General features: G+C 46.5%; 1 protein-coding gene across 4 annotated transcripts; it reads right to left on the bottom strand.

Moving 5' to 3' along the window:
• Positions 1–707: 707 nt before the first annotated feature.
• Positions 708–14423, bottom strand: Spo11 (SPO11 initiator of meiotic double stranded breaks). Of its 4 annotated transcripts, XM_021193937.1 has the most exons (13): positions 14245–14423; positions 12167–12280; positions 10125–10213; positions 9439–9505; positions 8870–8978; positions 8396–8482; positions 7551–7587; positions 7141–7250; positions 5325–5424; positions 4953–4990; positions 4360–4436; positions 2106–2217; positions 720–1286 (listed from the first exon to the last, which is right to left on the bottom strand). In XM_021193937.1, exons 1-13 carry the CDS (start codon positions 14373–14375, stop codon positions 1167–1169), a joined length of 1191 nt encoding a protein of 396 aa, XP_021049596.1. In that variant the 5' UTR covers positions 14376–14423; the 3' UTR covers positions 720–1166. The 4 variants fall into 4 exon arrangements, with proteins under 4 accessions (XP_021049599.1, XP_021049596.1, XP_021049598.1 ...); XM_021193940.1 differs by lacking the exon at positions 12167–12280 and having other exon boundaries at positions 708–1286; positions 7141–7238; XM_021193939.1 differs by lacking the exon at positions 12167–12280.
• Between the last annotated feature and the right edge of the window lie 2406 nt (positions 14424–16829).

Genomic DNA, 16829 nt, shown 5'->3' with positions numbered 1-16829 from the left:
TATACTAGGTCTGTGTGTACTGGGTCTATGTATACTAGGTCTGTGTGTACTGGGTCTATGTATACTAGGTCTGTGTGTACTGGGTCTATATATACTAGGTCTGTGTGTACTGGGTCTATATATACTAGGTCTGTGTGTACTGGGTCTATGTATACTAGGTCTGTGTTGAGTTCTGTGCTGCTGATGTCTTGGAACTCTACACTCTGAACAGGGCTGCCTTCTCTGTTCCTCTGTAGCCCCTGCATGTTCTGTCATTTGTCCACTGAGGTGGGTGCTATCATTGTCTCCTATGCTACAGTGGCCTTGGACAAGTAACACCTTCAAGCTCTGACCTGTGAGCTAGAGACGTTCCTGAGAGTGAAATGGGAGCACAGTGGCAGCACGCTCACACGTGCAGGATGGGTCCTGTTCTACCTGCTGCTGCAGAGCCTTACAGACTAAGCAGCATTCCCCTCTTCTGGAAGTGTGCAGGCTTGCGACAGTGGAAGCTTCTGTTCCTGTGGGGATGCACTGAGACCAAAGATTCTTGTCTGACAGGATCACGGTAGAGCTGGAGGAGCCAGAGCATAGCCTGCTGTAAGAGAAGGCTGCTTGCAGTCAATCTCAGCACTCGGGACAGGGGAGCCAAGTTGTGTGGTAGGCTCTGGGACAGTGTAATGGGTGGAGAAGCACACTGAACAGAGCAGAAGAAGACGTGGGACACTCACCAGTGTGAATACTTGTTTATAATAAGCTTTACTAGTTTCACAGGTACATTAACAGGGCAAGGTACCTATACCATGAGGCAAAAGAAAGTACTAGAGGAAAATACCTTGTGATCCTTCGCAGCCACTCAGGGTTCACCTGATGTTTTTCTTTGTTGCTAGTGAGACACTTCATGCTACACTAGCTATGTTGCAGGAAGTAAATATTTTTTATAGACTTTTAGGATATGTAACAGTTTTTCTAATAAAAATTTAAAATTAAATAATTTTATAATCACTGTAGAACATAGAATAAGGATCTGTCTTTACAGAAGATCAAACCTTTTAAAGAGCACTGTGAAGTTTGCTTTGATAAAAATATGTTAATGTAAAATTATTTTTACCATTGCAGAACTAAGACTAGATACTCCTTCACCCAAGCAGTCAACAGGAAGCCTGGTGGTCCACGTCCCCGCTGTGGCTTTATATCCATCCTCCAGACCTCAGCTTGTTGGGTAGGTACACTCTGGACAGGAAGTCTGGCGACACGAAGGTCAGGGCTTGGATCTCTGCCTTCATCTTAGCGTCTGCCATCATTTCCAACTGCCAGGAGGTACCACAGCGTCACCAGCATGTGTCAGGCCTGCAGACTAGACAGCCTTCAGACCCACCAGGGCATCTGGAGTGGCTACTGATCAAGAGATAGGGTACGGCCTCAAGTCTACAGTGCTTTTGTTTTAAGACTCTCACAGTTTTTCTTTTTTAATCCCATAAACTGTGATGTCATCTCACCATCATTGATAAAGTGACATAACTGTGAAGGAGCACAGACAGACATCTTCATCCTGCTGGCCTCCTCTGTCAGAGCTCTTCATGGGATATGACTCCAACACACTATCATTGCCAGACTATGCTGGGATCAGTTGTTGGAGACATAGAATTTCAAGAAAATAAGTCAGACTCAGAAGGACAGGTAGTGCACGCTCTCTGCCATGTGTGGAGTCCAGACTTAAGTATACTCATGTAGGACATGAACATGGAGGAGGTACTACGTCAGGAGGAAGGTTCTCATGGTCAGGGGAAGGGACTGGGGGGCAGAGCTGGTAGTGAGGGAGGGAAAGACAAACTGCTGCATGTCGTCTTTTCCGTGTGGACTCTAGCCTAACATGTAGGTGTGTGAAAGCAGAGGGGAGCTGGCTAGGAGAGGAATGGACCTTTAGGGGTGGCGTGGGCTGATGAGCAAGTACCATGGTATATATGCATGAATGCCATTATAAAACATCTTATACACTAACCCAGCACATCAATTAAAGATCACTAACAGTGATGAAAACTGAAACAGAAGTCCACGGATGTGCTGAAGGTATCGTGTGAATAGCTACCATGACAGTGAAAACAGTTTTATAAAAACACACTATCTACCTCTTTTTTCCAGAGGGGCTGGTAGGTGATGTAAGGCCTCTTCAGGATGCTCTCCAGCTTCATCTGGTCATGCTTTGTCAGTGGGATCAAACTATCCTTAGGTATATTTAACCTGGAAAAAATGGATTGGAATGATCAGTAAAACCAAAATATTCCTGTAACATATCTATTTTTGTCTGCATTTATGATGTTACATCAACAAACTAAGAAAAGTGAGGAAGTCAGACCATTGCTCCCTGTTAAGCCCAACATCTGGGGGGCTCTGTGACTTAGGCCAGGGCATTTTCCAAGTTCAAAGTAGAGGTTTGTGTTGTCATAGCAACAGATTTGGTTCCTTCACTCTCTTAACCCTCAAGGGATGACTACAGGTAGGCAGCTACTGGCTGTTGAACCTAAAAGAAGTCAGGGAGTGGCAGCTGATAAACCCTCAGGTCTTGGCATCGAGGACACAGTCTACTTTCTTATGCAGGATGCACACTTATCTCACTGAGGCCTGAAAACAGCAAAGACATCTGGACTTGTGACAGACGTAATCTGCGTTTGCAGTCCGAGGGTTCCAGGTAAGCTCTAATTTAAGCCTTCCTCAGTGTCCCCATCGTGACCAGCATTTGCCAGTGACAGTTCTAGTCTGGAAGACTGAAGGGAGCCTAGTGCTGCTCTGTGAAGCCTCTTCCCTCTGATCATGGATCTATATCTGGAGTGGCTCTGAGAGCATGGGGGGTTGGGGTGGGGAATGGGGGCAGGGGGTATGAGCCACCACTGGAGTTCTTTCAAGACCTCTGCCTTAAAAGCCACTGGGTAGCTGGGCATGGTGGCGCATGCCTTTAATCCCAGCACTCTGGAGGCAGAGGCAGGCGGATTTCTGAGTTCGAGGCTAGCCTGGTCTACAGAGTGAGTTCCAGGACAGCCAGAGCTATACAGAGAAACCCTGTCTCAAAAAAAACAAAACAAACCAAAAAACAAAACAAAACAAGCCACTGGGTTCCATGTTCCAAATCTGTTTGAAAGTGCCTTCATGCAAAGAGGCCACTGCCAGAGATCATCACCGTGATAAGCACTCTGCATCAGTTGAAACTCTGCTTCTCTTTAATGGAAGCATTTAAAACTCCAAAGGGAACACTTCCTTCTCACTTGCTTGCTCTGTAGCTTTATGGTCCTCATGTTCGGGAAATAAGCATCTACAAAGACAGCCCACTGCCTCAGCAAATCCCTCAACATGCTCAAGTTCTTGTCAAGGGAAAGAAGAAAAGCAAGAGGGTGTTGAGGGGCTGGAGACGGGTTGTCTCGGTGGTCAAAAGTACACACTACTCCCAGAGGACCCACGTTTGATTTTAGCATCTGTCCTAGCAGCTCCTAACCGCGTGTAACTCCAGCTTCATGGTTTCCAAGGCTTCGGGCACAGTACCCTCACTCCTATGTTCATGCCCCCCAGTACCTGCACATCATTAAATAATTTTAAGTATTTGAAAAGCAGTGCTACCCCATGGTGATGGCCAGGTGGCTCACTCTCTGGGGAGAACAAGTCAACAAATCTATTGAAGTCCGGGAAAGCCTCAAAAAACGCACACACACTTAGACCCACCAAGTCTCTGAGAATCCTCAAAGATGTCATAAAGATTCAGGCACCAGTGGAGGAGCCTTTGATCTCCCTATCATCTACAGCCTCCCAGAGTAGCTGTGAGGAACAGCCTCAACAAATGCTGCTACAGGAAAAGCTGAAATTCAGGAGTAGAAACTGTCTCCGTGAGGTCACAGGAAAGAATATACTTATTGGTTCAAAACAGTGATCACATCATGTTGTATGCAAAAACCAGATGACAAGGAAACAATTGAGGACCTTGAGGTTTCTGGGGAAAGGTCATGGCTGTCGGCAGAAAATCACCAGCCACCCAGACCTGCCCTGACTCAGATGACTCTCAACTGTGAGTGCTGGAAGTTCTCAAACTCTGACCCTAAGTCCCCTGAGCACAGGATTACAAGTATGTTGCCACATCTCTCCATGCATCATTATTTTACACATGAGAAACTTATACGAGGGATTTAACCATAATCCCTTGTGAAAATTGTAAAAATAACTGTAGCTAGCTGAAAGTAAAATTAACTAAATTCATTAAGCTATTTTGTTTTTGTTTTTTGACATGGGGCCTCTTTATGTATCACCATGCCTGGACTTTATTAACTGTTCAAATAACAGAAACCCCAAGAAATTTAACTCATGACTATAGACAGCAGGTGACATCAGGCACCATCTTACCTTTGAATGTCAGAAGGGAGGAGACCAAGCCATCTGATAGTTGGGATAGTGAGATTGTGGGCTTCAAAAGACATGGACTGAAATAAAGAGCAGAGCTGTGTCAGAGGGCGAGGTGCTCTGGACCATCCCTCTCGTAGTCTCTTTGGCCTGCACTCCTTCCTCCCTCCCTGCTCTGCCACCCCACTGCTATGAACCTGGCTGAGCTACAGGCTTATTTACAGATTCAGGCTCAGCCACTTTGAAGGGAACCAGGATTTGTAGCTCTACAGGTTTTCAAGACATGCTGAATTTGGTCACTGTAGGCTTCAGCGAGGACTTGATGGGGTTTTCTCTTCTCTCACTGTAGCTGAATGTGACATGTATGGACCATCGTGCACTTTAGGAATGTAGGCAGGATGACTGTATCTTATCTCATCTGTGAGGCTGCTGCTGCTGAGAGCGGGGCTCACACCACCGAGGCACAGACTGGCTCTCGAAGAGATCACCATCTCCCCAGGACATTCTGGAAAGCCCTGCCTTACCAGGGCTGTAAATACGCCACCTAGTGAATGTACAGCGTGCGTGGAGACAGGAGAGCAGTCGTGTGTACTCACCATGGATCCGTACTTATAGATGCACATTATCTCGATGCCTGTTGAGAGTGAGCTTTAAGATTAGACTCAGATCACAGCTATAGAATCTATACTCTCAAAGTTCATCTAACATCTAAAACTTTTATTTCTGTAGACATTACCAATGAAAAATTATGTTCTCTGTTTCATATGTTAAACCTCACATTAAGTCATTACAGCCTTTAATTTGACTATAGGATTACTAGGCTCTTACATTGAACCTAGGACATCATACATGCCAGGCAAGTGTGAGACCATTGAGCCTCCCCTGGCCCACACAGTGTACTATGCAAACGCTCCAAGGGCAGAAAAGCACAGTCACGACTATTGTCCCAGATGTCCAGGAAGGATTACCGTAGGGATCAGCATCGACCAGTGTGAAAACAGGAATATGAAAGGTATCCCACAGCTTCTTTACCAAGAGCCTCGTGTTCAGATCTGGAATGCCCTTTCCCTGAAAGCAGACAGAATAACATTGTGACCCCAGAAGAGGAACTAGGTTCATTCTGCCCATATCTCATCAGCATGCAAGTGGGCCCATGTCGACTTCCAGGTGGGGAGCCTAGTGCTGATAGGGAGGGAGTGTACAACTGGGAAAGGGCCGCAGGCTCACACCTCTGCTTGGGGTGTGCCTGTCGGAAGACCCCATCCCAGGGGAACATTTCTTCAGGAACAGGAGTAGTAAAGGACTACACACTTAAAGGTGCTCACGGAAGTGTTCAGATGGCAAATGGAGGGTCAGTGAGGTGACTCAGCAGGTAAGACCTGCCAACCCACTGGAGGAAAGGAAAGATGGACAGACACTTGCCAATTTTCTGTCTTCTATATTGTTGCTTGGCTCTTTTTGCTAGAAGGCCACTAGGATTTCCTGCCATCACCCCAAGGCACCCCGTGTCAAAATCACACTTGGAACTTCTATGAAGAGCTGAGTGCCCGTGTCGTCCTGTGGCTCTGTGGTGACACTACAGTGAGTGCCACAGGGACTCCTCCTCACAGCCAGCAGTCTCTGTCCTCCCTGCAGTCCTCCCGCTCAGTCATCAGCTTGCATCCTCACAGGAGACTAGCCCAAACCTCCCAAGAAGCTATCTGACTCTCATTTCTGCCACCCAACCCACAGGAGGCCACATAAGCCGTCCAGTCCTGTGCAGAGCCTCCTGTGAGCCGATCTGTTTGCTCCGAGTCAGGATGCTACGGGACAGACCAGGCCTTGCAAGGCTCCCCAGCTGCCTGATGCCTCCTCATAGACCCGCTCCTTGCTCCCCTGAGGCTGTGCTCCTGCTAAGTCTAACAAACTAGAGCACTGTAGACGGCTGTCTTCTCCAGCGAACAGGTTTTCTACAGCTTGGTAAAGAAGGCTGGGAAGAGGTCACTGAAGAGGGGAGCCTGGTCTACTCTCTCACTCTGCAGCCCCCACATGCTGCTCCCCAGGATTTCTTCCCTCCAGAAGCTTGTTCCTGTGGTTCCTCGGGCACACAAACCCATCACCACATCACATACCATAGGGAGCCAATTGTCCACAGTGGAGTAATGCATTTGTCCCTCTAAACTCATGTTAGAGCTCTACCCTTCAATGGGAGTTCAGGAGACAGGGCCTTGGGGTCAAGAACAGAAGGGTGGGACCCTTGAATGGATGAAAGCCCTTATGTAAGGGAACCCGGAGAGGTCGTCTTCTGCCTCTGTCTTCTTGCCTGCTGTGTTTCTGGGCTAGCTGTCGCTGGCTGAACCACTCACTGCCTTTTGCAGAGCCTTCCTGAAGCTCCACTGTGGTCTCCACTACTGTACAATGGATGTTTGCAAAGAGCAAGCTCCTTTGGACTGACCCAGGGAGTTGCCTGGGATAGAAACCTATGTGAAGACCAGCAGGCAGGGGCACTGTGAGCTACCCAAGCCCTGGATAAACCCGAAGCAGCAGAAAGCGGGGGGGGGAGGGGGGGGGCGGGCAGGGCACAGAGGAACATGAAGAAAAACCCTGTTTTGGAAAACTCCTGGTGTTTAAGAATGGAGATCGTAGTCTGAACCTGAGTTGGGTTTGAGGACATTGAAATAAGCACTGTGGATACTTCTGCCCTGTGGTGCTAGATTGCATTATATCAGACAGGGACATGATGCACACATGTTATTGGAACCCACTTTCCAGGCACCACAGTGTAAAGCAAGGCAGGTATCCTACCGTAACCATGATGCACGGGGACATCCTGCTGCAGAAGTTGTCGTCCAGGAGCCGCTGAAATGTTGCATCCTTCTCGACTATTAACAGAAACTTTGCATCTGTGATCAGATCTGCAGCAGCGCTAAGACTGAGAAGCTACTGTCAGGGCACACCAGCGTAGTCACCCGCTACATCACAGCACTGTACGCCTCGGCTCTGAGCCTGCTCTAGGGAAAAGGCTTTCATCTACCCTCCAACATCTACATCCACCCAGGTGTACCAGGGCCTGGCTTATTTTACAGTGAGCTCTTGGGAGCCCTAGCAAGGGGACTGTGGCCGTTTGTCTCTACAGCCTAACTTGCTTGTTACACAGCAGGAGGGCAGAGCTCACTGAAGGAACAAGTTTAAACAGTTTCACAAGTAAAGGATACTCTGCATTCCTTGGATGTTAGTCGGCACAGCAGTAGCCTGAGTTAAAAAACATAGTTTGTAAGTTAAATAAAAGTAGGTGTAGCTACATTTTATAATTCACCCCAACAATCCTATGCTTTCACTATTCTTTGATGGGTAGTCTAGAGATGGCTGCTCAGGAAGGAGCAGACCAGCTCCTAGGAGAGCAGACACAGTCCCGTGGCTTCCCAAACAGAGAAGGTTGTGGAAGTTTTGTACATCTGTGGTTTAAGCACACAAGATGGAAGAGAGTGTCCTGATGCAGGCCTTGAGCAGCACTGCTATGCCCTGTCTCGATGGTGCAGCAGACCATCTACACCACTGCTCTAGTACAGTGATCAGCAGGGGGTTAGGGACGAAATGCATTCACTTCAGAAGCACACAGATCATGTAAACAGCCATTCCAAAAAGGCCACCCGTGCCATAAGCTACATGAAAATGACAGCACATTTTAAAAAACGTGTGTCTGTTTATTGCAATATGACAATTAGCAAAGAAAACTGCTTGATGTAGACCTTCCCTCTCCAAAAGCACACACCGTTCATCTACTGGTTTCATTGTAAAGTCTCTGGGCTCAAGCGGAACGCATAGTGGAAGGAAGGAACTGTTTTTGAAAGTGGTTCTCTGACCTCTGACTTCCACACTTGTGCTGTGGCACACATGCACCTGTGAGCAGACACACACACACATACCATGCTCATATGCACACAGTAATAAATATTTTTTAGCCTTAAAATAAATTATACACACAAAAACAAGGAATGAAAGCCAATTCAAAATGGAAGGGCTGTGAGTCTCTGAGCAGGTGAGATTGGAGGATGCTCACCGTGGCACTACAGGTACACTGGACTCTGGTACCATCTTCCTCCATGTATCTCAAGTTGCCAGCGATCAATCCCTTGGATGTAGATAACTGGAAAACATAATACATTTGGAAACATCCACAATATATTTGTGGTTCCAAGGCTGTCCTCATGTTCCCCTGTTAAGATACTTGTATTTTAGCTTAGCCCAAGATCTAGGTAGAGGTGAAGGAGAGAACATGTAAGGGTATTTAGGAAATAAAAATATTTGATAAGGTCCCTGCTTAGGTTTATTTAACCAAAGGAACACATTGGAAACAGATTAAGGTTGAGAAAAATTAGTATCAAACGATATAAAAAAGGACAGAGACACTTGTCCCCAACCAAGATTTCACTGTGTAGCTCTGGCTGACCCCTCAACCTCTGTGAGACTTTGCTCTGGACTAGGGCAGCTTCCTTTTGTTTTGTGGCAGTGTTTTGTACTTGGAGTGGCTCACCACATGCAGACCCCTCCTGGGCACTTTCAGCATACAGGAAATGTCATCGATGGCGCTGTCCACCGCAGCCTGGTTCCCAAAGAGCTGGCTGTCAGTGTAGTATATGTCTCTATGCAAATGTAAGGCCAACACCGAATGAGCATGTGCAGGATCCTGGACGGTGACGAACACAGGGCACGATAGAGAACAGGTACTGCAGGAAACACACCACACAAGGGAAGCAGCGCAGTACCTGGGCTCCCAGCTTCGTGACCTTTTCACAGCATGTTTTAAAAGGTAATGGGAACTAAAGGGATGGCTCAGTGGTTAAGAGCCATCCACAGGGGCTCTTCCACAGGACCTGAGTTCAATTCCAAGTTCTCACATAGTAGTTCACAACTATCTATAACTCTTGTTCCAGGGGAACTGATACCATCTTCTGGCTCCTTCTGACACCAGCAATATGCATGGTGCACAGGCAGGCATGCAGGCAAAACACCCATACACATTAAATTTAAAAGTAAAAAAGTTAATTTAACTAGATCCCACACTTCATTGCATTTTTTGAAGATGAAGAATAATATATTTACCTCTTGGTTGCATAAGTGTTGCTCTGTATTAATTTATAAATCATGGACAATATTTTCAGAATTAGAGCTGGAAAATAAGATATAAGAAGCAATTTACTTCTCTCTCTCTGTCTCTCTGTCTTTATCAATTTGGAAGATAATGTTATCAAAAATGATTGTTGTTTTTTGGTTTTTGTTTTTGTTTGTTTGTTTGTTTGTTTTTGAGACAGAGTTTCTCCACTGTCCTAAACCTCGATTTGTAGACCAGGCTAGCCTCCAACTCACAAAGATCTGTCTGCCTCTGCCTCCTGCTCAAATCCTGGGATTAAAGGCATGTGTGCTGCCAGGCCTAGTGGTTATCAAAAATTATAACTGTCTCCACTGTCTGCTATACTTTAAAAATCATCTTTCTAAAGGAGAAAGGCTAGGTAAAGCTCCGTTGTCTACTGACTCAGGTAAAGGTAAGTGCTTTCTGAGTAGCCAGCCAGAGTAACGCCCCTAACATGGACCTAGAACAGCCTGCTTGCTTTGAATGCAGCATGTTCCCGATATTACTGACAACGAAAGCTCTAGAAATTTATTTTAAGGTCAGGCTACCTACTAAAGAACATGTGAAGCTATCCAACTAGAAACAGCTAAGCTCTAGAAATAACTAGAGCTTGACCACTGTTTTCTTGCTCACTCAATGCCATCAAAGAGTAACTTACCGAATTTCTTAACTGATCTTGGTGAATCGCTTCTGATTTTTCTTGTGGTACACTGAGGTTTCATCTGAAGGCCGACAGAATCGTCAAACCTGTAGTTTTGTTCAAAACAAAGGACCAAAATGAGGAGGACTTAACTCCTGAATAGCAAACGCACACTGGGCCGGCTGCATATCATGTACACATGCACAGAGGACAGAGGTTGGCCCTGAGAAGCGTTCTGCAGGTACCACCCATCTTGTTTCATGAGCCAATCTCTGTTTCCTTGTCCTGGGGCTCACCGGTTATGGACTGGGTGATCTGCAAGTAGCAGGGCCTGCCTGTGTTCCACCTCCCCAGCCCTGGGATTACAGGCACATGCCAGTGTTAGTATTAATGAGGGGTGGGGCAGCCTAACACATCTGCTAACACACACACACACACACACACACACACACACACACACACAGCCAGCGCTTCAGCCACTCAGCCACCCTCCCACATTGCTTCTGTGTGTGGGCACTGGAGCTTAGGAACATGGGAAGGTTTAAATTGCTGCAGGTAGTTAAGGGTTAAGTGTCCTAAACACACTTCAGTGTGGCCTGTGTGTATAGTTCTTGGTTAATAGTGTATATTAAGTACTTACACATACTTTACTATTATGTATTTTAATCATTTTACCATTACTCATTCTCAGTTAATAAGTTGGCTCAACTTAATAATCTTTGAATTTTTTTTTTTCAATTTACCCACCAAGTGACATTGTGTGAGCTACTGACATTAATTTGTTAAACTGAACCTCCCAGGCTCTCCTAAAGGTGGCAGAAGGCACCAGGCACATGACAGCTGCTTGAAAGCTGTGTGAAATCCATTTTTCACAAGACAATTTCCAAGTATGCAGCTATGCTTTAAAATAATACTTAAAAGGGTCTCCTCGCCCAATTCCTCTATTTCTGTAACTTTTACAACGGCTTTTACCATCTGTCCTTTGGTAGAGAAGGTGATACAGGCTAGAGAGGCCAGTCCTTTATCACTAGACTGGAGAATGTGGATAAAGCTCCCAGACGAGCAGTGCTAGCACAGGGATAAGGACCGAGCCTCATCCCTGTGCTGAGTTCAGGATGCGTGCACTGTGGTCTGCAGGGCAACACCAAGAGCAATGGCTTGCCTTTGCAGACAATCACACCTAGAGTGTCTCCCTGGTGCTGAGAGCTCTGGCTGTTTTGAACTAGGGTCAACAGACTTTGAACCTTGCCCTCCCTCAGAGCAGCTCTAGTTGCTAACCTGCTTGTCTTTGCCTTATCTTTCACATTGATGTCTAGTTTATATAGCCCTCCTGTGGAGCACGGATTTTGTAAACTTGATAATTTTTATGGGGCAAGTGAAGAGGATGAAAGTAATAACATGTGACTGTAACTCTAATTCAAACAAATTGAAATAACAACATAGGTACTGAATTTTAAAACAAAACTTCAGGGCTGGAGAGATGGCTCAGCGGTTAAGAGCACCGACTGCTCTTCCAGAGGTCCTGAGTTCAATTCCCAGCCACATGGTGGCTTACAACTGATGCCCTCTTCCAGTGTGTCTGAAGACAGTGTACTCATATTAAATAAATAAATAAATAAATGTCTGAAGACAGTGTATTTAAATAAATAAATAACTTCCTTCAGGGGTCAGGCATGGTGGGTGGCACATGTTTTTAGTCCCAGCAGGGAGATTTGAGGCCAGCCTGGTCTACATTGTGAGTTCTAGGCCAGCCAGGGAGTATAGTGAGACCCTGTCTCAAATATCAGGGGCTGGGCAGCTAAGAGCGCTTGCTGCTCTTATATAGGACTGAGTTTCAGTTCAGTTCCCAGTACTCAACATCAGATGGCTTCCCAAGAGTCTGTCATTCCAGCTCCAGGCAGTGTGACACCCTCACAGGCACATGCACTTTCAGGCACACACACACACACACACACACACACACCACACACACACACACACACACACACACTCACACGCACACGCAGGAACACAGACACACATCTTTTTAAAATGTAGAAATAAAATTGCAAAATGCCCACGTTATGTTTTGCCAGCTCGATCTGTTGTCTATTGTGAAGGCAGGCACTTCATTTCTTGCCAAGCTTTTGATTATGTCTTGGATAATATTTTCTATAGCTGTAAGAACCTCAGAACTGAAATGATAAGCACAGTATGATTCAATTTTATACCATGTAGCATCTCCCAGATCAATATGAAGACAACCTCCCCATCCCCACCCCAACAGGGTTTCTCTGTGGAGCCCTAGATGTCCTGGAACTCATTCTGTAGACCAGGCTTGGCCTCAAACTCAAGAGATCTGCCCAACTCTACCTCTCAAGTGCTGGAATTAAAGGCATGGACATCCACCACCTGGCACAATTTCTTTATTTTATCATATTTTTGTTGTTTTGTTTTGTTTTGCTTTTGGAGACAAGGTCTCACAAGGTAGCCAAGGCTAACCTGGAACTCACCGTGAAGTCCAGAATGGCCTCCAACCCACAGTCCTCCCTTGGTCTCCTGGACTACCACCTCGCTTCTGTTTGTCTCTTTAAGCTCAGGAAACACACGTCAATAACCATCTCTCTTACTAAATTTTTACCTTGCCATGAATTCCAACAACTGTTCTCACAGTGCTTACTTACAAAAAATTAATTTACCTGTAAATTCCTCTTTCAAAGAACCCTTTTGCATTAATGACGAGCTAATATAACTTACAAATACATTTTTTTATTTGCTCACATTAACTTACTTCAATGTTGCTGAACTTCAATACAGACTTGGCTTGAAATACTACTGTAAAATGTTTTAACTGAGGATGATGTAAGAGTAGCTTTGAACTTCCTTCCCAAGAATGCAGAACACATATACGCCCCTGCGTGTGTGTGTGTGCGCGCGCGCACACACACACACACACACTTTCTTGTAGCACATTACCCTAAAATTGATATCATGACTAAAAATTAACCGTTTTTAAATTTTAATGATTCAAGATGAAAAATTTTAATCACTATAAGAAAAGAAAAAAATGAATTTTATACTAAATAGTTGACTTGGCCACAAAAAATCATGCCACTTTACCACAAAATATCGAGACTGAACCCACTGAACCCAGCTTTCTCCAGCTGGCTGTTAATTTCACAAACCATCAGTTATATATATATATATACATACATATATATATACATATATATATATACATGTATATATATATAAATATATATATATATATATATATATATATATATATGTATATATATATAATTTTAAGCAACATTGGCACATTGCCTAAGGAGGAAAGCCAAGCTAAACAAAGAAGATGGGCAAAATGTTGAGTTTTAACATCCACCCAATTTTCAACGTTTCTACTGGGGGGAAAAAAGAGATCAAAAAATGGATTTTAAAACATTTAGTATTTTCTAACACAATATTTTTTCAAAGTTTGGAACAGGTTGAGACAAATACTAAAGGCCAAGATATAGTCAGGTGAACCATAGGAGATTCTCTGTAGTTGATTGTGAAGAAATCACTTACAATATGTTCATTTGTTCCTTTCAGGTTAAAAAAAAGTCTTATTATAAATTACTAAAATGTGTTGATGTCCTTGTTAGTTCTGAGAAATTAGCGGTAGTTCAGAGAGTAAACGTTTTTCACTTTCTCTTTCCTCTTCTATCCCTCACCCCCAAACCTATTTCACACACACACACCACACATAAATTTTTTTCAACACGGGTTATCTCCGTCTAACAGCCCTGGCTACTCTGTAACTACTGATTTCAAACGCAGAATCCTGCCTGCCTCGGCCTCCCGGGTGCTGGGATTCAAGTCCAGCTTTCATCTAAAAGAAAAACAAAAACAAAAACAAAAACAAAACCCCATAAATCCAAAGCAAGTCTCAAGTTCTCTGACTGTAAAGGGCACTGATAAACCTAGGAACTAAGCCAGAGCGGAGTGCCTGGCACATTCTAGAAAACGTCTGGTGTGTACAGGGACGTGGTCACCACCAGGGAGCACCGATTTCGGGGCTCCGGCGTGGCCTCCGACACTCTCCTCAGGGCGGCCACCTCGGCGCCACGAGGAACCTTCCCGGGCTTTCCATGGCCCTGCTGAGCTGCTGTACCTAGAGGCCACGCGGGTGGCCCCGGCAGGGGTCTCCCCTGCGCCTCTCTTCACCATGGCCAACAGGGAAGCCCTGTGCCGATCCAGGGTGTCGAAGAACGAGGCCTCGGGCCCCATAGGCGCGAACGCCATGATGGCGGACACGCTGAGCCACTCGGAGGCCGCCTGCCCCTGCGAAGCTTCCCGCGCTCTGGCCATGCGCATGCGCACTGCACCGCGGACCGCTGGCCAGCCCGCGGAGCAGAGTGCGCAGGCGCAGGGGCCTCTGAGCCACCCCCCCCCCCCACGGGACCCTTCCGGGAGGACATGATGCTCTCAGACGCCCATGTAGCCAGCGACAAGGACCAGTGGGGTCGAGGTTTCCTTGGCCTGATAACTTAGGGGAAACAATACTTGCAAAGCCCTTCTGTGGGGTCATTTGGGGAAGTAATATTTACAACTTTTCACTAGGACGGTCACAGGCATGGGGATAGGTATGGGAGAGGGTCAACATTCCTGCCTGGGTTGGCTTCCTGCCTCCTCCTGTGTGCCAGGATTAAAGGCTTTTTACTGTCCAAATCATGTTTGGGATTTGCTTTTATTTAGAAAATTGTTGTTGGGAAAAGCTCAGCGTTAAGAATTTTAATGCACATGTAGAGAGCCTAGGTTATTCATTTCTTAGGACCCCCGTCAGGCCACTCATATCTGCCTGAAACTACACTTCCATGGGACCTCACGCCCTCTGGCCTCTGTGGGCTCCTGCCTGCATGTGGGACACACACGTAAAAGTATCTTTAAGAAAGAAATGAAATCTTTAAAATATATGAAAAGTTGTTGCTTATCTAAAAACAGTATTTGCATCCTAAGCCTTAATAGCAGGAATATCACTTCCTCTCCTTGCAGACCAGTAAGCCATGTCTCGCTTTATTCTCTCCGAGACTCCTAGAGCAGAAGGTGAGATTTCTGAAGCCCTAGAGGACCCCTGACTCTCAGAACCGTTCGTATCCTTAACACTGGGATGAGATAAAACACTGACTGGACCAAGGAGGCTTGAATCAAGGTGTGTGAGGGAGGCTGGGTCTCATCCCATAAGGCACCTGACCACAGGCCCCAGTTGATAGATTTTATTTCTAATAGTTTGATGGCAGAAATAACAGCCTTTTCTCTCTGCAGGCCCATGCTGAGGCACCCCTTCCCCCCTGAGGGACCAGCCACACTTCCCTATACTATTCTATAGTATAGAATACAGTTTATTTAGGGCATGGATGGGAGGGGGCGGGTAGAGGAGTAGAGGCCGGCCATGAGCTTGTGGAGAGGGGGGGAGGGGAATGGGGAGAGAGCGGGAAGAGGGGAAGAGAGCAAGGACAGGAGAGAGAGAGAGAGAGAGAGAGAGAGAGAGAGAGAGAGAGAGAGAGAGACCTGTGTGAAGAACCTTTCTTCATCATTGTCACCCTGCTTCCTGTTGCCTCTCCTGTGCTAGTGCAGTGCTGGTTCCCAAGGGATGAGGGAGCTAGGTCTCTGTCCTCACCCACAGCCCAAGGAGAGGCAGCGACTGAGCACAAACAGGCGAACCTCAGTTAAGTGGACCAGGAGATAGGCACACTTGAAACGAGTAAGGACAACCCACCCTCATTTACTGGATGGAGAGTCTGGGCTCAGAAAGGCTGAGAGCTGCATGCGAGGCTGAGCATGCGAGCCGGTTCCCAAACCAAGAGGGAGACTTTGGTGCCAGGTTCATGTCAAATCTGGCTCAAGGTGGGTTGGCATTTTGCAGGGTTCTTCCTGGCGGAACTAGCCCTTTGTCCTGAATGGTGGCTTTTTTGTGTGTTTGTTTGGTTGGTTTTGGTTTTAGTTTTCCTCTGGAGGACGGCCACACAAGAGGCAAGCTTCCGAAGGGACTCGAAGAGGGAGGGCAAGGTGACATCACGGAGACAGCTTTCTTCTGGGTTTCACACACTCGGGTCGTCTACAGACTCCAGCAGAGGCCTCTCTCCTCCTCTGGGACTTGGGAAAAGTTCTGAGTTGGCTGGAGGGCTAGGGAGGAGCCAGCCGATGAACAAAGACGCCTAAACCTGCTGATCCTTTGAGAGAGACTCAGGGTTTGGGTGCCTGGCTGGGGTTCCCACCTCCATGACAAAGGTGAGGGGGAGGGAGCGTTCTGCCAGCAGCTGCAGCTGCCTCTGCCCTGCAGGCATCCTGCCTGGTTCCGAGAGGAGCCTGGCGAGCATTGCGGTGTGCCCGCCGCTGCTGTTCACAGCACCTGCACTTCAAAGGCAGCTCCAGCCCCACCAGGACCAGAAAAACACAGTCGGCTCCAAGCAAGCCTCAGCCAGCACTGCTGGCGAAGAGAAGCTCTTGCTCTGGCTACGAGAAGCTGTCTTGCTGCTTCCCAGCCGAGACCTTTTCATCCCCTGGCCCTCTGAGCCTTTCCCTAGACGTTGTCAGGAAGAAAGTCTTAGTTTCTTTTTCTGTTGCTACAATGAAAACAGTCCACAAAAGCAACTTGAGGGAGAAAGGGCTTGTTTTATCTGGCAGTTCAGGGTTCAGGGTATGGTTGATGAGAGAGAGAGAGAGAGAGAGAGAGAGAGAGAGAGAGAGAGAGAGAGA

The sequence above is a fragment of the Mus pahari genome, chromosome 3, assembly GCF_900095145.1.
Source record: "Mus pahari chromosome 3, PAHARI_EIJ_v1.1, whole genome shotgun sequence".
In the NCBI taxonomy this organism is placed as follows: domain Eukaryota; kingdom Metazoa; phylum Chordata; class Mammalia; order Rodentia; family Muridae; genus Mus; species Mus pahari.
The sequence above is the reverse complement of the archived record's forward strand: the minus strand, read 5'-3'. Positions and strand labels throughout refer to the sequence as shown.

Coding starts and splice junctions, on each gene's coding strand:
- Spo11 (XM_021193937.1), bottom strand. CDS start 14,375: ATGGCGTTCGCGCCTATGGGGCCCGAGGCCTCGTTCTTCGACACCCTG. Junction 5,425..7,140: donor CCCCGTGCATCATGGTTACG/GTAGGATACCTG, acceptor GTCTGCTTTCAG/GGAAAGGGCATTCCAGATCT. Junction 2,218..4,359: donor CTCCCTTCTGACATTCAAAG/GTAAGATGGTGC, acceptor CATTTTTTCCAG/GTTAAATATACCTAAGGATA.